General features: G+C 36.7%; 1 protein-coding gene across 1 annotated transcript in view; it reads right to left on the bottom strand.

Moving 5' to 3' along the window:
- Positions 1-20850, bottom strand: part of lrpprc (leucine-rich pentatricopeptide repeat containing) — a 59114-nt gene that overhangs the window by 9504 nt on the left and 28760 nt on the right. The window contains exons 24-31 of the mRNA XM_058796223.1: positions 10927-11051; positions 10037-10143; positions 4155-4223; positions 3978-4068; positions 3750-3892; positions 3338-3515; positions 1848-1974; positions 56-144 (exon numbers count right to left, since the gene is read on the bottom strand). Coding sequence (XP_058652206.1) covers positions 56-144; positions 1848-1974; positions 3338-3515; positions 3750-3892; positions 3978-4068; positions 4155-4223; positions 10037-10143; positions 10927-11051 — 929 coding nt within the window. The remainder of the gene's footprint in view (positions 1-55; positions 145-1847; positions 1975-3337; positions 3516-3749; positions 3893-3977; positions 4069-4154; positions 4224-10036; positions 10144-10926; positions 11052-20850) is intronic.

Raw genomic sequence — 20850 nt, forward strand, 5'->3', positions numbered from 1 at the left:
GCGTTTCCCAGTATTCAACAGTAACTGGGAGAACAAATCAAACTTTTGTACTCGCCTTTTATCTGGCATCTCTTCACCTGAGAGATGATGAGAAGGTTGTTGGCACGGTCACTTAAACTGAATTCAGGAATATGACCAGTGGCACTGAGAAGACAAAAGGAAGATGGGTATTGGTTGAACACATCTGTAGTTTTGTGTTGTGGGATCAGCAGTTTTTCTGAATAATACATGATGTTGTGTATGTGTATTGATGCAGAGAGCCTTTTTTTCACTGGTCATCTTAAATTTGTGCGCATACATGTGTGCGAGACTGAACAAATCCAACAAATCTGGATCCACTCTCCACATCCGTTTTCCCCTCATTCATCACTTAAACCTCAATCAAAGTCTTCCTTTTTTTTTTTTTTATTACCCTCACTGGCCAGATTAATCCAGCCGTCAAATTGAGCATCAACCGCCGCTCCTTATCTCAACGGCGACCGGCCAACAGCCGCTCACACGGCAGATTGGCCCAGAGACCAGAGTCAGAGTTACTTTTATCATTCCCAAGAAAATCCTTGTGTCCTTCTCCTGACTCTCGTCTAGTCCTTTAAGTGCTGGACAATCCCATCCCTCGCTTCTCTCTTCGATTCTCAATCCCCTTAATCTGTCCTTAAAGCACCCCGCTGGTCAAGACCAACGTCCTGCCAAACATCTGCATGAAGTCCACCACACACACACACACACACACACACACACACGTACACACACACACACGTTGGTATTTGTGGTTTACAGGGACTCTCCATAGGCGTAAGGGTTTTTATACCGTACAAACTGTATATGCTATTTCCCTACACCTAACCCTACCCCTTACAGGAAACTTTGTGCATTTTTAGATTTTCAAAAAAAAACACCATTTAGTATGTTTTTAAGCCTTTTGAATTACGGGGACATAGGCAGTGTCCTCATAAACCACCTTCAAATTGTAATACCTCTGTCATACCCATGCCATTAAGCAAATCTGTGTCCCCGTAAACCACAAATACCAACCCACACACACACACACACCTAATATGCAATAAACATACTACACATGGTTTTCAATATACTGGCCATAATAATTAACAGTAAAGGATAGTACTGTTGGTTTCTGTATTGCCATTCAGTGCCCCAGTTTAGGAAACCTTAATGTAATGTAATGTTTAATACACTTCATGATGTTAATAACAATGAATATAATATATTTTCTTTCTCGTTGCATTTTTATATGCATGATATATACAGCTTCTAAAAACTTGGTTTAAAGTACCTTTGCAACAAAAAAACTACAGTGTAATACAGTGGGAGATCATGTTGTATGCATTCACTAGAAGTCCATGAATAGGGTCAGTTAACACCCACCGCAATGGCTATTGCGTGATAGCCTGGTATATAGACATTTCTGAATGCTTCCTGAAAGCATGCACAAGATTATAGTGGCGATAGCTTTCTTTCATAAGGATATATCATCAGACATATAATGCGACCTAGTGAAACATCTGAGCTTTATGGATAGATCAAAGATCAGCACAAACACAAAAGATCTATTACTAATCGGCAAAGGACTGTCATTTTTGCATCTTGTCAAGCTCTTCTGAGAACTCAGAGATTATCTAGTAACTCTGAAAGGGCTTAAACCATAAGACATGTATGCGTGTTGTGTTCAGCTAGAAGGAGCTTATCAGCATTCATCCGTTTCAATTCAAGAAGATTTTCTGATGCTGTAAAATCGGGTACAACGGCCATGACCTTAAAACCTGTAATTTAGCAACCTGTAATACAAATGTAGACATATTAGTTGGTGAGACCCCCACAGACAGACTCACATGTTTTTGACAGCCATGGCATCCTCAATGTTGCCTCTGGCTAGGAGGGCTTTGATGAGGGTATCATAGGGAGCAGGGCTGAAGACCATGCCCATGCCATCTGCTTTCTTCAGGAAGTCATAGGCCTCTGAGAATCAGAAACAACAGGGGTAAAAACTACACGTAATCTACTCAGACCACTACAGATAATACTGCATATGACCATCCTTTAACCATCCTGAAAATTAATCTCGAGACAGTCACACTAACGTTTACTATAAAGCAATTTTAAAGCTATAAATATATTATATCAATATATTAACTATTATATACACAAAATATAAATATATAGTATGTTTTATTTAGATTTTTATATTATTTTACAATTTATTTCATTCTTATTTTATATTTAATTTAATGTAATGTAATGTAATGTATGTAATGTATGTATGTATGTATGTATGTATGTATGTATGTATGTATGTATGTATGTATGTATGTATGTATGCATGTATGTATGTGACTATGTAACTTTTTCAACCTGGTCTCATGGCATAAACGTACCTGGGTGCACTTTTTAGCGAGACCTTACTGCACGTTTCGCCGCAGTTTCATAGAGAAATGTCGGTAACACTTTACAATAAGGTGTCATTTGTTAACATTAGTTAATGTATTAACTAACATGAACAAACAATGAACAATGCATTTATTACACTGTTTATTAATCTTTGTTAATGTTAGTTAATGAAAATACAGTTGTTCATTGTTAGTTCATGTTAGTTCACAGTGCATTAACTAATGTTAACAAACACAACTTGTGATTTTAATAATGCATTAGTAAATGCTGAGATTAACATTAACTAAGATTAATAAATGCTGTAGAAGTATTGTTCATTGTTAGGTCATGTTTACTAATGTTGTTAACTAATGTTAACTAATGAACCTTATTGTAAAGTGTTACCGAAATGTCCATTGAGTGGCGCTAAAACACGGGTTCAATACGTAAACCCTGGCACATTTTTATTACGTTGATATAGGTATGCATTGCTGTGTTTTTATTGCAGCGGTTCAGAATTCAAATATCCGGGGACAGTGGCTAAAAATTAATGCTCTATCGTGTTAGAAATATGCCCTACACCAAACCCAACCCTAAACATACCGGATAGTGTTGACAAATGCAAAACTGATATAAAAACGCATTTGTTGATGCAACCATGCTATTTGAACTTCCTTATATGCAGATTTGAACCGTTTTGTCATTTTTAGTGTTCATTTCTTTTGGACACTGCAGTGATATGTTCTTGTTGGTATGTATTTCACGTCTCGCTAAAAAGTGCACCCAGGTACGTTTATGCCATGAGACCAGGTAGAACTTTTTGCTGTCTAGTGGCTGAAAAATAAAACTACAAGTTACAAGTTGAATAGCGTAAGTATGCCATTTCCTGGGAAATCCATTCTGACAACTCTATGGCTTACATAGTGATTTAAGGGAAGTTACATAGAGAACTAACCTTGAGCTTCGCCCTTCTTGCAAAGAGACACGATTTTAAGTCTGTAGTCATCAACTGTGGCCTCTTTAGTGGGTAAAGCAGCAACCCTTTTACGAGGGGCAGCCTGAACCACGGGGCTAGATTTAATCTCTTGCTCCAAAAACATCTCAGGCTGACCTTTGACCTCCTCAAACCATACCTACACATAAAACAGCCACATCATTACACCATAATGCTTCCTTAAATTCTGGATATTAATTCAAGTTTAATTAATTCATGGTTTCCACCTGCTACAGAGATTATAAAAAGCAGGACAATAAGGACTAAATGTATCTGACTAAAGAAAAATGTCCAAATACTGAAGGGCAATGGTTTTCAACTGCCTTTGTTTTCGGAACAGATTTTATATTGGAGATTGAATAGGTTCTTTTACCTCAGGCACCTCGAAAGGCACCTCCTTGTCATTGTTTTTAAGGATATCAGCAAGCAAACGCAGGGTCCTCTCTCTTGGAGCCAAATTTTCCTCTTGGATTTTCATCCAGGTTGCCTCAGCTTTTCGCCAGTCATTGGTCTCCTCTGATAAGAAAAAAAACCCAAACAAAGTCAGTGCAAAGTTGTTCCGCTCTTCCACTGTTTGCAATCTCCAACACATGAGACTTACTGCAGAGGCGTAACAAATAGTGGTACATGTCATCTCTGTCGCACTCGAACAGCTTGACAGTCGTGTCCACCATGTTCTCAAGGGGCTCCATCTGGGGAAAGAGAGATTCAAACAGTGATACTCACTATTGATCTATAGCAAATCACTTTTTCCAGACAAAATGGCAGAGACACTGACCTGTTGGGCTGTAATACATTTCTCTGCAAACCACTGCAGACGGGTTGGTCGTGCCCTTAGACCAGGAGTCTGCACACAGGTAAAAAAAGAAAATGTATGAGATTTCAACAAATTAAATTGGTGCAAATCACAAACAATGCACTAATACGATCAGAGGACCCAGTGGGCATGAACAATCATGAGAAAGGGCATATTCAAATGCAAAGTATAAAATGCACTAACTGGTCAAGTTATGCCCAGGTCATCTCAAAACCAAACCAAACAAAACACCAAACAAAAAAAAAACAAAAAAACAAAAAAACAAAAAACAAAACTGAAACCAAAACCAAACAAAATCGAAACTTGAACAACAAAACCAAAACAAAAGCAAAAAATAAAACAAAGAACAGAGACAAAAAACAAACCAAAAATAAAAAAATACACAAAATACAACACTTTTGAGGGTGGTACAGACAGAATATAGATCTAGTTGTACAACATTATTATTTCTCATATAAAGCACTGAATCATGATGCTCTGGTGCACCTACAGTAAATGAGAATCTTTACACACAGACGAGCGCACTCACACACACACACACACACACACAGATTTCTAAATTCACATTGTCTCTCCTCTTTGGAGGATATTGCACCAGCAGCATCCAAACAGAATTACTCTGCAGCAAATCAGCCTCCAGGCCAAGTTCAAAATCACTCCAGCCTTCCTCAAGCCTAATCTGCTTAGCAAATAAGACCAAAATTGAACCGCTACACAGTCCTAGTCTTTTTTTGTGTTGCTATAAATGTAGGAGCAGCCCCTGGGCCTGATGCATAAAGCCCTGTGGGGCAAATCTTCCCTTAAGTAAATCCAGGATGATGAGCACCCCCACTCCTCCAATCTTCCTATATAGGAGAGCAAATCACACACACACACACACACACCACTACACAGCCCATACCCAAAAAGAACATCTAGGTCAGATGATTAAGAAAATCTGGAGACTGCAAAGACAGATAGATGACAGATTTCTTATTTATTTATTCTACACAACACATGGACACTAAACAATAAATTGATAAATTCTCTCTCTATCAGGATTTTAGCCTTATATAGTCAATAAAATGCTAGAAAATATAAACTAATGACCTGCTTATGTAATTTTCTGTCATCTCTGTCAAATCAGATCAAGTTTCTATGAAGAGTCCTGAAAATCTTACAAAAATAAAGCAAAAATTAAAATGTATTTTTTTTTTTTTTTTTTTAATACATCTTTGTAAACCTCTAGCAAAAAATAAAATAAAATAAACTGTCAGATACAGTCCAGAAGGTCAAGACTTCTGGCAAATATTCGAGACACTTAAAACTGTGTTTCATGCTAGCTAAATTGGTTTAATGTTGGATAACGGTTTAAAAAAAAATTAAACAATCCAACAAAGAAAAAGGAAATTAGGTTTGTGAGTCTAATGCTTCACAAAGTTACAGTAAACAAAAACTCGCCATTGATTCAGACCTTTGAGCAAAAACACCCATCATCATGCTGAAGATGCCATCATTCTCTCAAACACAGGTCACACACTCTGAAACACTCACACACAATGTGACAACCATTTTAATTACACCAAAACCTTAACCAGCATTTCACTTAATTACCACCATTATTAATAATCGGACAATTATAGACAGCACAATCACCTGACCAGCACTCCATCACTGCACTTAAAGTTTCTATTAGAGAGTGGAGTAGAGCTCTGTGTCTGCTAATGCTACTTAGATATCAGTGTTTTTAATTATCCAGCTCTGGATGGAAGAGAGGATGTGTGGAAAACGCTCCAGGGAACGAGTGGGGCTTTTGACCTGTCAAGCACAAGGATGCTCGACGAGCCACCATTAAACACCAACTTTTAGAGAGTTTTTAGTGGAGGGAATTCAGAGGTATAAAACTATTGTAACTACCAGGTGTAGAAAGATACGACAGAGCTTTGTTTTCAATGACTAATAGCAACTCTAATCAAATACATCTCCCAATCAAGCCAATCAAGACTTCAGGATAATATGTAAGGGATAATCAACGGCTAGCTTACATATTAAAGATAAACATGACTGTTATTTTCGTCTGTATTACTATTCAACTGTAACTGTATGTTACTATGGTTACCAATGTTTATAGGAAGCGCATTAATATAGAACGTGATTAAACTGACCTGAAACTACCTGTGCAGTTAAACAAATTTAATCAACACCTGCCAGCCAATCAGAATCGAGTATTCAGACAGACCATGGCATAAAGTTTAAATAGCTTACAATATTTACCCAAAATGAATTACAAAATAAATGGTCACACTTTATATTAGGTGGCCTTAACTACTATGTACTTACATCAAAAAATAAGTACAATGTACTTATTGTGTACATACTTTATTGCAAAACACTATTGCTGCTATTGAGGTGGGATACGGGTAGGTTAGGGACAGGTTTGGTGGTATGGGTAGGTTTAAGGGTGAGTTAAGGTGTAAAGGGTCGGTCAACAGTGTAATTATAAATGTAATTACAGTAATTAATTACAGATGTAATTACATATAGGTATTTTTAAAAATATAAGTACAATGCAAAAACATGTAATGTACACAAGAAGTGTATTGTACCAAATTATTAATTTAAATGTAAGTACATAGTAGTTAAGGCCACCTAATATAAAGTGGGACCAAATAAATAAATAAAAAACAGAACAGAACAGAATTCAGGAATAGAAACTAAGTTGCTGGCAAGCAATGAGGTACAAGTTATCTCATCACAGCTGCTTAAAAAAAATGCATGGAAGAGATGCCAAGCCATAATGGTTATGAATTGATGTCAATGTCAAAATGACCAAATACCAGTGTTGTTATTGTAAACTAAAACAATGAATTATTGTTTTTGATAACTGAAATAAAGCTGCAAAAATATAAAATAAAAAACTTCAATGAAAATGAGAAATGTTGCCTTAGTAACTTAAAGAAATACCAAAATTACTAAAAATAAAACTGAAATTTAAAAAAATATTTAAAAATACATAAACCTAAAAATGAATAAAATAACAAAACTGAAAATATAAAAAATACAGCCAATTCAAAATATTAATAAAATCTACAGTACTACTGTACATAAATAATACCAAAATAGCACTTCCAAATAGCAGCTAATGTGTCGCCTGGACAATACAATGGTTTATTAATACTATAAATCAGTAGAGTTAACAACATGAATAAATAAGTGTTACCCATGATGAAATTGACCTTTCTTTGAATGTGCGTATTGGTTTAAAACAACGAATTTAACAGAAACCTAAACTACACTGTGTATATAGTCAAGTCTCATGAATGATTTTAAATTCGTATGACACTGGAGGTTGTCCTAAGATGGTATAAGAGCAGTAGTGGATTGGTAAGTTTTAGAAAAAAAAAAAAAAATATCAAGCAAATGCCTTAAGAGGGATTTTAACTTGCATCCCAAATTAACCTCTCAAACCAATGAAAGTCAAAGCTGCTTGAGATCGCGGTATCCTGAGGTGACCATTGATAGCTTATCGGCTAAAGTACTGTCCCAGAGGAATTTCTATGATCTGGTGTATTTATGAAAAATGGAGCCAAATGGCATGCTCTAGATCTGCGGACACTGGATATTTCCTTGGTTAAAAGCCCCTGACCGATGGATCTGTAATATCCAAGCTTAGGCTTATTTTTCCATCCATACTGACAGCGATACAACAGAATTAGCAGAGATGAGGGTTTGTGGAGGACAGATGCAGAGAGACAAGAGAAGAGGAAAAAAAAAAAAAAGAATGCTGCAGAAGGTTGGAAAAACAAAACTGCACAGAAAGGTAAAACAACCTCAGACAAAGACTATGCATGATAAACCGGCAAGAAGTAGCTTGACTGGCACTGACATTTCGCCCGTACTCCCACATGGCAGCACTGAGGGAGTTGAGTGGTGTCGTATTAGAGAAGTTGGCTAATTGAACATCTAAATGGCTTTGTCAAAGCTGTTTCGCAGTGGAAGTGTAGATGCGTGAGATGCTGTCTTGTGAAAGAACAAGACAGAACACAGCCTAAAGATATCCCCGAAAGACCCATTCTGGACGAAGCGCTCAAAACACGTCAAGCGTCTCAAAATCAGTTACTTGCCGGACAGAGCGCTCGCTGAAGGGCCTGATGAGAGAACAGAGACATGCTCAGTCTCTCCAGACAATAAAAGAGGTCTACACATGCATCGAAAATCCATCTGAAATGTGTCTGAAAACTTCACAGTACTGAGACGGGATGAGAAGTTCTGCTGCCAGTTCTACTTTAAGCAGATGCTCTTCTCATTCAATAAAGATGGCGCTCTGGTCCAAGGACAGTGTGAGCGCTATAACTTGTACATGAATTTCGCATTTCAAAATTATTTATTTTTTTAACCTATTAGCTAGTTAAAAAGCTGTCTGGAATAGATTTGATTCAAGAATTACTTATAGAGATAGTCTTGGTAACATCAGAAATTGTATTGCTTTTACCTTACATAACATAATATTCCAGCTATTATTGCAATATTTGTCAGTAAATAAAATATAACATTTATTGAAAACATATGCATATGTACTGTATATACTTACAGCCAAAAACACTTTAGGCATTGTAGATTTTTAATGTATCTCCTCCCAAATAATTAAATAATTTCCATTAAAATCAACTTAAAAACAAACTATAACTATAATACAAATTAAGATGCAAAACAATTTAAGACTCTGCAAAACTAAAAAAAAAATAATTTTTTTTTTTTTTAAATGAATAAATTCTACAAACAGCTGACAATATTTTTGCCAATATTATTTTTTAGATTTAATATTTGGTAGTCCAGCTTAGTAAACTACTCTATAAGTAACTATCACTCCTATAGCCAAGATGATATTCCTGTCTCTCAATATATTTCTCCTGAAAACATGTGTATGTGTGAAAAATATATAAATTACATATTTAAAATAAACAAAACTTAAATGGTCACACTTTATTTTAAAGTCCAATTCTCGCTATTAACAAACCATTAACTATGACTTTTCCCTCAATAAACTCCTAATTTGTTGCTTATTAATAGTTAGTAAGGTACAGTTGTTAAGTTTAGGTATTGGGTAGGATTAGAGATGTAGAATATGGTTATGCAGAATATGTGCTTTATAAGTACTAATAACATACTAGTACTATACTAACAGCCAATATGTTAAAGGGGTCAATCGACGTGTTTCAGAAAGGCGGGGCAGAGAGGAGCAACAATAATGTACGGTATGTGTAAAAGAATGTGATTTTTTTGGACCTTAAACCGCAAAAACATTGCATTACACAAAATAATATTCTTCATATGACCCCTTTAGTAACAGGCATGCTAGCAAGCAACTACTTAGTAGTGAGAATTGGTCCCTATACTAAAGTGTTACCACTACACATTTAAAAATAGAAATGCAAAATCATAAACTAAAAAAAAAAAAAATCTGAAATGAATATGGACCAGGCACTCAGTTCGTTCTTTGTTGTTAACTTTTGTCATCATTTTCAGTTTCAAATGAAAATGGCTTTATCAAGCCAAAGCCTTGTAATGACATTTAATAATAATAGCAATTGACTGATTCAATATAGTGACAAACAATATCACAATACTTCAATTTTCCCAGTAAGCTTTGTTTCAAAAACGAGTGGTCTTTGTAGTCGTCGTTTTCTCCTTCACACTCGCACACACTCTCTCATCCTTTGAAAAATCATTGTACCTATTGTCTTGCTTGAATGGCATTAGTGTGGCTTTGGAGCAAATCTAATTTAAAAGTGGAAATATCAGTGTGGCAATAATTAAAGCTGTTAAATAGCTGTGTGATTTGAACACAATAACAGCAGTCCCACCTCGATGACTTTGCGTGCCTCCTTGTAGCGGCCCGTATGCAGGAACGCAAAGTAAAGGTCGTAGAGCATCATCATCTCGCCTCGCTCGTGACTCAAAAACTCCATGACTGTGAAACGAAAGAGAGAGATGGGAAGGTGAAGAAACAGTTTCATTTGTGTACTCTGCTTAAGGTTGATAGAATAGAGACCATGTGCACAGAGTAAATGTCTTCAAAAAAGTGCTTTCAGCAGCCCAGCATTTCATTAATCACAAGTGTATATGAAAAATAGAAGCTATATGAATGAATGTCTGGAAATATAATTTTTTGATTTAATCTCTGGTTCATATAGCCACCAACAATCTCTTTATTTGACAGTATTGCTTAAATGTTATCAGATTTAACAGATGCCTTGTGAAAATTGTCTCCATTGTCACTCAATGGCAAACAGATCTGGACTCTTTGCTTGCCACTTCAGAACAGTCCAGAGAAGCCACAGCAACACAAAGAGGGTGAACTCCTGCAGGTATATGTGCGTTTATGTCTATCAATGGGTTTGCTGTGGCACATGCAGAGTGCTGGGTCATCGGGGCCGTAAAGTGGCCCTCCATCGTAGAGGTCTCACTGCCTTAACACTTCAAATCCACTCACCCCCAACACACAGCGCACTTAACCCCTCCGCTAACCCTGACAAAGACAGAGACTATTGAAACCACCATCATCTAGGTTGTCCAACCTGCCCTTTAGTGGGTGGCACTCTTGAAAACACCGAACACACACTTTCTACATATGACCATCTCAACAGACATCAGATCAGATCAGAACAGAACACACAGACAAACTACTCGTGACTAACAAGTGACCCACAGAAATGTAATTAATGTGCTGTATGTGTGTGTGGGTGTTACAGACCTTTCTGTAATAGCTCGGCATCTCCTTTTTCCACCAGGCCACAGATGAAGTCGTGGATTTTGGGCAACAGGTTGTATTGTTTATGGACCTCCACAGTGGCATCGAATGCACCCTCATAGTTCCCACTGTAGAAAAACAAGACATATTACACCAAAACAGCACTACACATTGTGCCAGTATCAAGTCTTCATAAGCTGAAGCTTTTATAGGGGTATTATCACGGTACTGGGTTCAATTACAAAACAGGCTGAAAATTTGAAACTGTTGTTGTTCTTAAGTTTAAATTACTTTTTTAAAACACCAAACTACCCTTTAAAATTAAAATATTAAAAAGAGTAACTTTAAAAAGAACATGAACATTTTAAAATCTATATAAACATTTGAATAAACAAATTTGAAAAAACATTAAATAAAAAATAATAAAAAGAAATATACTTAATGACAAGTTTTAGTTCATTTTTTCCACAATAAACCTTTATGTAAATAATCCAAAACATTAAATGAAAAAAAAAAAGTTACATACTGTAAATATGAAAAAATATAGTTAAATGGTCAATATGATTTAAAAAGCACAAATATTTAAAAGAAACTGCACTGACCAAAACTACTTTAAACCAAATTTTCCTTTTAAATATAAAATATCACACTTAAAAAAAAAAAAAACTAAATGAACATTTAGATAGAAAAAAAATGTAATAAATATGAAAAGAAAAATACATATAAAGTCTTAAGCACAAACAGTTAAAAGAAATGGCCCCGGTCACAAACTATTTGTTGTTCTTACTGACAAGTTTTAGTTACTTTATTTAACACCAAATTTCCCTTTCAAAATTAAAGATCACAAAGTAAAAAATCTAAATGAACATTGAAAAAAATAATATTGAAAAATAAAAATAAAGTTAAATGGTCATTATGTCTTAAGCACAAACGTTTAAAAGAATAAGCACTGGTCACAAACTACTTAGTAGTTCTTAATGTAAAGTTGTAAGTACTTTTTAAACCATGCATAATTAAGAAACTAAAGAATATTTAAATAAATATACAAATAAAAAATGAATTAAATAGTACATACACATATATATATATATATATATACTATTTAATGTATATACATATACACACACATTTCTAAATAAACATTTCATGGCCATGTGCAACAAAGGTCTTTAGCTTCTTGCAACTTCCTGTGGCTCGTGCCTTCCTCTACAGCCCCCAGTGCCGTCACCCCCAACCGGGCCGCTTGGCAGAATATGGCAACAAAATTAGATCTGCTCTCTCCCCTCTCTCACATCTTCTTCCCCGTCTTCCTCCCTCTCTCTACCCCTTTCTAACAAAGAGCTCAGTGCCGGGGCTGACAGAGGCCTGACAGAGGAATAAAGCAAAGGAATAGACGAGAAAAACACCACTCCAATCACTCTATTGTGACTGCAGTGGCAGCCATCGAGTGATTGGGTAATTACCACGCCAATCACACAGAGGTCAAAGCAGATAGGGCACCGGCAGGAGGGGCGGGTGTGGAGGGAAAGTGAACCGGTGGGGTTTTAACAGGTGTAATTTCAGTAGTGTTTTCAACCCTGGAGATTATACAGTCAGAGAAGGGATATGTGCTTTAGAGAGGTGACCTTGGAAGGTGGGTTGAATGGGAGGAGAGGATGGGAGGCGTGAGGGAGCTGGACAAAAAACAGGGCAGTGATTGAGCCGGAACGTGACGCTAGCTCTTAGGCAATCGCACTTAATTGGAATGAAGAGCGACAATATTATTCATCAAGCGGGAGTCAAGAGCCAATTCGAACACACGCTGGATGATTGCGCAATGCACTTGAGCGAGAGTGAGAGAAAATTTGGACAGCGTCTCATTTGATTAAGGCCCATATAAAAACGCAAAGGGAGCAAGACTGATAAGAGAAACAGAGCCATCCAACAGTCAACTCTATAATTTCAAATTTGTTTTGCAATTTTTGTCACAAATAACTGATTGTGAATCACAGGCCTGTTAGTGATGGCATTTCTTATTCAATAAACACAGGCTTCAAAAAGTAACACTTAAAAATGTATGAATTACACTGTATGAGAAAACAAACCAAGTGACATCTGTACACATTATGCTAGAGAATTTCTCAGAACTGTTTTTAATCAAAACAGACAATATATCAACTGTTTTACAATCTGAAAAAAAAACTTTCTGTGAAATGTTTTGCTTCTAAAGTGTATTTGTGGTTTAAAAATAAATGACCCGTTTCATATTTTGTTATAAAATAAAAAGTATAAAATAAATAGTCATACTGTTATATTTTAATGACACTGAATATTTAGGGATAATGTTTGTCCTTATTGCAAAATAAATATTGACGCAAAGCTGGCACCTTTTTCCATACTGATTATTAGCTGACTGTACATTTTCTTATGTATTTATCCAATTTAATAAAATAAATAAAAATACATAAAATACAAAAATGAGATAGAATTACTTCAAGTAAGAAACCATGGCAAGAAATTAGAAAGATATGTAGGAATTCTGTTACTTTGAAAACCAGTCGATGATACAGTACAGTTTTGCAGTTATTATACAAATACAGTTGACCACAGAAAAAATGTTTAACCAATGCCTAATTTAAAAGAAATTCATGAAATAAACTTAAATAAACCTTTTATTTAAAATATTTGCTTAAAAAAAAAAACATTTCCAGTATTTGCCTCTTAAAGGGATACTCCATCCCAAAATGAAAATTGTGTCATTAATCACTTACCCCTATGTCGTTCCAAACCCATAAAAGCTTTGTTTGTCTTCGGAACACAATTTAATATATTTTAGATGAAAACCGGGAGGCTTGTGACTGTCCCATTGACTGCATAGTAAATTGCACTGTCAAGGTCCATAAATGTATGAAAAACGTAGTCAAAGCAGTCCATCTGCCATCAGACGTGCAATCTGAATTTTATGATGTGAAGAGAACACTTTTTGTGCCCCAAAAAAACAAAAAACAAAATATTGATTTTATTCAACTTTTTCTGCTCCTCCGTGACACTTCCTGCAAGCGCGTTCATGAGTTCACGAGCAGAGCATGACGCAAGCACGACGCAGCACGCCTCAGATGACAGCACGTAAACGCCGTTTACGGTGTACGCTGGCCTCGACGTCAGTAGGTCACGGCGTTTACGTGCTGCGTTACCTGAGGCGTGCTTGCGTCATGCTCTGCTAGTGTTTAATAAAAGCTGTTTTACTAAATTCTTCTGAGGTGAAATTCAGTGCAGTCCTGTATCATATGTATCGTATCGTGACTTTATTGGTGATACACAGCCCTAGTTGTTACCAAGCAAATGAAACCTTATCTTAGCAATGCAGAGGAAACACAGAAGCTGCATCTGAAGAGGCATTTAGATGTATTTACACACTGTTTAATGCAGCTCTGAAGGACATGGAATACTTTAACCTGCAGTTACAAATGCATTAATAATGTTTTAAAATTTTAAACATTAAACATTGAAAACTGATGTTTGAAATTATTTAAAAAATGAAAAGGTACCTTAAATGTGAAATTAAAACTGCCAGTAGGTGGCAGCAAGTCACTGTTAAGTGAGTCATTGCGATTGAACCAAATCATTTAAACAGTCGATTCATTCAGGAAACATCGTCATGTTGCCCAGAGACGCAAAACAGCGCTGTGGCTGTGTTTGGAATTATTTTTGTTGGAGAAAGAGAGCAAAAACAGGAAATATGGTGTCTAAAATGTAAGTCTCTTAATATTAACTTCTTGTTTATTAAACTGTTGTATAAAATCAATATCACATTTGTAATCATGCTGACTTTTGGAGATAAAACGGCACTCTTCATGTGATATTAACTAGGGTTGTTCTGATTCCGATACTAGTATCGGAAATTCCACCGATACCACAAAAAATTCTGGCATCGGTATCGGCGAGTACTTGAACCCATGTACCGATCCGATACCATTTTCTTAAACAAGACCTATAGTTATGCGCGCTAGCTTTGCTTAACGCTGCAAATAGGAAATCAATTCTTCTTCGCTGCTCAGAATGCAAACACAGGAAACGGTGCTGTGTTGCCACAAGCAACCACTATTTAGAGCAGCGAAGAAGAAATACAAACGTGCTAGCACATTGCCAGTAAATCACTTGCATATGCGACTACATCTTCACCCTGGGCGACTAAATGATGTCTAATATTAGCCACTGGCTGATAAATAATCAGATTTTACCGCCAGTGTGTGAGTTGGAGGCTATGTATAAGTTTAGCACAGATATATTGTCACCGAACACTCTGACTGAGTGCTTCAGAGTTTCTCTCTCCGTCAAGCTATCTATTTTTCAGATCATCTGAATGAATGCGCAGCGCACCTGTATTTGACGCATCAGTAAGCTCTAGTGTGAAGCAGACAACTCGCCGCTTTGCTTTTTTCTCAAACGCAGAGAGAGAGAGAGAGAGAGAGAGAGAGAGAGAGAGAGAGAGAGAGAGAGAGAGAGAGAGAGAGAGAGAGAGAGAGAGAGAGAGAGAGTCTTTTACATGTAGCGTCAATTCGAATGGTATGTAAACGATATTCTTTGTTGTATTTTTCTGTCAAAATAACAGAGTTCCTTTGAATTCTAACTGCCGGGTTCTCCGGTAGTAGGCGGAGCTAATGAGCAAACGACAATCTCATTGGCTGGCGCTCACCTATTATCGTCCCTGTTTTGATTTCAGCCAATCAGTTCGAGCCAATGCAGACAACGTGATTAATATTCATGAATCCAGCAGCTCGTTAATCCTTAGTGCATTTATATTGTTCTTAGTAGAATTCATAGTATGATTATTATTATCTTATCAGTATTATTGATAGTTTTTCCCCCATTTTTACAGAAACACTGAATGATTGTATGTATCAATTCATACAGGGCTAGTAAGTATAGCTGTATAACCAGATACACAGTATCGGATCAGTACTCGGTATCGGCCGATACCCTGAGCCTAGGTATCGGAATCGGTATCGGGAAGGGAAAAAGGGTATCGGAACATCTCTAATATTAACTATATGAAATGATATAAATATACATTTTCTGCCCCATATCTTGAATTATGTGATAATTCTAAATGCATTTTAATAGACGCAGTGAAAGAACGCACTCTAAACGCGCACGCGCACTAGTCTACCCTACTAGACTTCATCTCGTAATGTATGAACTCCACCTATTTTTATAATGCATTGTCTTCTTATCGATCCACCAGTTCACATTTAAAGCTCTGCGTGTTTGCAGGATAAAAACATGGGTCGATTTTTGCATTGGTCTGAACTCTGAACAAACAAGTTTTATTGAAAATGCTCATCCATTCTCTGACAGCAGGGGGAGCGTTTGGAAGAAATGTAACTGTTTCCCCGAAAATTGCAGAACACAAAACAAGGCAGCACCGGACTTTGAACATGCGCTCATGTTTATTTAATAAGATCATAGCCTTTTGAAGTTTAATCGTCACATTAAGCCATATCACAATTCTGGTCTTTCCGTCCCAAAATTTAAGACCTCTTGATATCGTAATTAAGACTTTCTTGTACAATTTAAGACTTTTTAAGGTCTTAAATTTGATCCAACTAAATTTAAGTCTTTTTAAGACTTGAGACCCCGCGGAAACCCTGTTAATACATTTCAAAATTTATTTGTGTGATGGCAAAGTGGAATTTTCAGTAGCCAATACTGTATATCACATGATCCTTCAGAAATGAATTTGCTGCTCATGAAACATTTCTTATTATTATCAAAGTTGAAAACAGTTGTGCCGCTAAATATTTTGGTGTAAACCAGGATTCAAAGGAATTTGTAACAATGTAAAAGTTTTTACTGTAACATTTGATCTATTTAATGCATCCCTGCTGGAAAAAAGTATTCATTTAATTTATTTTTTCTTGCTGACTCCAAACTTTTGAACTGTAATAAGGTCAGTAAACGCCAGCAAACAAAAGGTAGGAAATATTTTCACCTGACACTGGAATATTCTCAGATTATAACAAAAGAAGCCAGCATTGAGAACAAACCCTAAACTCAACAGAACTTCTAAACTGTTGTGTTTACTGATGGAAGCAGAAATTCTTTGAACTTCATATATTCAGAACGCCACGTGAAAACGATGTGACACAGATGTTATGCTTCCCAGCCCCCCAAAGCATAAGCAGCATAAAACCAGAAGACTTCTTCACAATTCCCATCAATATGAGATGAGTCGTCCACAACGGCAATTACCCCACCCCCTCCTTCAAAACCCAACCCCCCTTCTCCACCCTCGCCTAACTAAGCCCCCCAAAAAAGAATTAACCATGTTGAAGGCTTCATAATTTCCCCGGATACAATTTAGCTGTCAGTGGCGCTCAGGCTTACTGCAACATGTTCCTCTTAATGTCACTAACTTTGCATGTCAAGCACTTTCCAGCCAATTAAGTTGAAGGAGAATAAAAAAAAAGCGAATGCGAGTGCTTTGCGCGAGGAACCTGAAGGATTAGACAAGAAAGCTAATTTCATCCACCCCTCTTCTGAACCTCCTCTTCTTGTGACACTCTCCCAACATCCCTGACTCCCATCTCTTTTGTTACCGAGATTGGCACCCATGTTATCACCCTTTCCACTTTTAAAAGAGAACGACTGCTTTTTTATTTCTTTTTTCCTTTACATTGAAGTGTGTGCGCGTATGTTGGTAGTTAGAGTGTGTTAATGCTCAATGGTTTGACTAAGAATCAAATACATCTATCAAACACAAAACTACAGACCGCGGCAATGATTTTTAAAATGTAAACAGTCCCGATTTAAACTTTCCAGAAACTGTCGTTCCTCACTATATATGCACGTGACGCAGTTTAAAACAAACATCTGACAGACTTCGACATCCCCTCCCTCTTTTTAGAGTTCCTGTCTCTCAAAAAATCCCTTCCACAAAAAAGTTCTGGCAATTCCCTTTGTTAGGCTCATTAGAGACTGAGGATACGGATCGGGAGCGGCAGCTGCTGTTGTCGTGGAGACGGGCTGACGGCTGTCAGAGTTAATCCCATAGAGAAGTGTTCATTAAGTCATTACAGTTGACATGCTGACGAGACACTGACACACACCGCTTTGTCCTCTTTAGCACAGCCCAGACCAAAGAGGAGACAGAGACGAGTGGAGAGAGAGATGGATGAGGGCAGAACGGAGAGAACGCTGGAGAAGATAAAAGAGCCGTCTATAGCAAGGGGTGCCAAACACATTTTAGGTTGAAGTCCAGATTGGACAAAGCATCACCTTATTGGATTGATTTTTTTGGTTTATCGATGGTTTGTGTGTGTATAACAAATGTGCATCACAAGTTCTGATTCGACTTCATGCTGCTTTGGGTAAAACCAAAGGAATTTAGCAGTAATATCATTTACCAATATTTTCTAAATACAAAATTACTGACAAAAAAAAAAAAACTAAATTTAATAAGTAGTCTTAAACAATAACAGAGAGTTTATATTACAACACAGAAAAATTGATAACTAAAAAAAATAAATTACTTCCTAGTCAAACTCCAACAGTGCTAAATTAGTATTACTTATAATTAACAAATTATAATTTATTAGTAATTAATAAATTAGTATTAGTCTAATGTTTATCTGCCAAGAGTTATTATAAATATAATAAATGCAATCTAGTAATGTTACTGTTAAAAGTTCACACAACTATTTTTTGGTAATAAATCTGAAATAAAAAAAAATATATATAAATATCAGAAAACATTAAATTACAAAATTAAATTTGAAATATTGCCTTGCCTAACTGAACAAAATAAGTGTATTGAAATAAATGTATTAAACTTGAATAGAAATATTTTTAAAGGGGTGGTTGACTTTTTTCCCAGGCTTGACTGTGTTTATGGGGTGCAGTTAAACATGTGTTCATGCTTTATTTTTTAAAAATCACATTATTTTTCACATAATTTACCTTTATTCTACACCTCTCCGTCCCTTCTCTGATAAACACCCCGATTATTTCCTGGTTTTATGAAGCCCCTCCCTCAGAAATACGCGATGGGCTCAGAGTGTTGCGATTGGCTAAACCGCTTCTAGTGCGCGTCTGAACGTCCCGCCCCTCATCTCAGCTGCATGAGCTCCGGTTGTATTGTAAACAATGGCGTCATCTATATTGCTAATCAATTTGAGCCTGATTGAGACGCAGAGGATATTAGTGAAGAGGATCGCGCAGAACCTGTGCAAGCACGGCTCTTAATGGTATGTTTGTTTGTTGTTGGTTCATACTTTTAGATGCATAGTTATTTGTAAGTGCTATTGCTTCTGTTAGCTTTTAATATACGGTTTTATCCTGATTTAAGCTTTAATACAGCACAGCAACCGCACGCACGTCCATGCATAAAGCTTCTCATTGCTATGTGAAAATAAGTGTATAATTGGAACAGTATGTTGGAGCTGATCTGACGATCTGAATGAGAAAGAGAGATGCAGAGCGTGTGCAGGGCAGGGGACACGAGTAACAGTATTAAGAACCATTGCTTTAGAACATTGATTTTGAAACTTGTGAATCCATTAGTATCGTTAGAAGACAGAATCGCGATTAATATATGAATAGATTTTTATGTGCACCCTTACTTTTCTCTTTCTGTTCTCTAAAGCAGCGCAGCATGGCCTCGTCCCCTTTGTTGCATGTTCCTGGGGGCGAGGTTTATCTGGGTTTGTGAAGTAACGGACCCGGGAAGTAGCTCTTTGTAGTCCCTACGAGCCATTTTTGTAGGCATTAAACTGCCATAATTTTAAAAGACGATATCTCTGTTTGCACTGAACTTTCAGCTTCGTAACTTTGCAGATATTGTTTATGCTCAAACAGCAACCTTACACACTAACTAACATTAAAAGAGTGAAATCGCAATCAACCACCCCTTTAAACAAACAAATAAATAAAATAACTAGATAAATGACAAAAGCACATAAAACTACTAAAACTAAAATGAAAACTGACAATAATAATAAAAGCCAATAAAAAAATAATTAACAATAAATAAAATGCATGTTAACTTTATTTTAGCTAATTTCACTTTCACTAATTTCGCTTTCAGCCACCAAGGACAGAGTGGACACATTTCACCATGTTTACATCCATTCTGCAGGAGTCAACCAACTTCCTGCTTCACAAGCATGAATGAAATTGAATGAAACTGATATAGAATTTTTTCCTAAAAATCAGCTTTAAAAGGTGCAATAGGTGATTGTCTTCAGAAACATTTTTTGTTATGCTGGTTGAAAGTCTCTTCACATCCCGATAGCAATCATTAAGTTAAAAGGTCTAAATGTATTTATCTGTATTTATATATTCTGTGGAAGGCGTAGGACTAAGAAATGTTCGTCCAATCAAAACGATCGGTCCGAGCGTTTTTCTTGACTTTCCTACCTGCCTGTCAACGTATGTATTTGCATACCTCTGCACCAGGTTCACACAGACAGGATACATCATCAGCGCGTTCACGCACGCTATGTGGACAGAGCAAGAATGGCAGATAACCATCAACAACCCGATCTTCCTTCCTGGTATTGTAGCACTTTTACTACTGTGCTGTAAAGTTCTCACCGGTGAATGACACATGATGTAGCCCAGAGGTTCCCAATTCCAGTCCTCGCGCCCCCCGCTCTGCATATTTTGCATGTCTCACTTAGTTAACACACCCGATTCAGATAACCAGCTCGTAGAAGTGAGCTACGTGCATGAACTGTGTTCCGATTGACATGCTCCCTACACAGTGTTCATTGCTCTCTACTCCCTGAGCAGGAGAAATCCGTTGAAGTTTATTTCACTTCGGAACATTCATTCACGGATTTGCGCTGCGTCTTCACACACAGACGAAACTTACTAGAGAAGTGTGAAGTGTGGCATAATATACCTCTTTAAATAAATACTATTTAAATTTACGTCTCGCACATGTCC

Source organism: Onychostoma macrolepis, chromosome 13 (genome assembly GCF_012432095.1).
Source record: "Onychostoma macrolepis isolate SWU-2019 chromosome 13, ASM1243209v1, whole genome shotgun sequence".
Taxonomy (NCBI): Eukaryota; Metazoa; Chordata; class Actinopteri; order Cypriniformes; family Cyprinidae; genus Onychostoma; species Onychostoma macrolepis.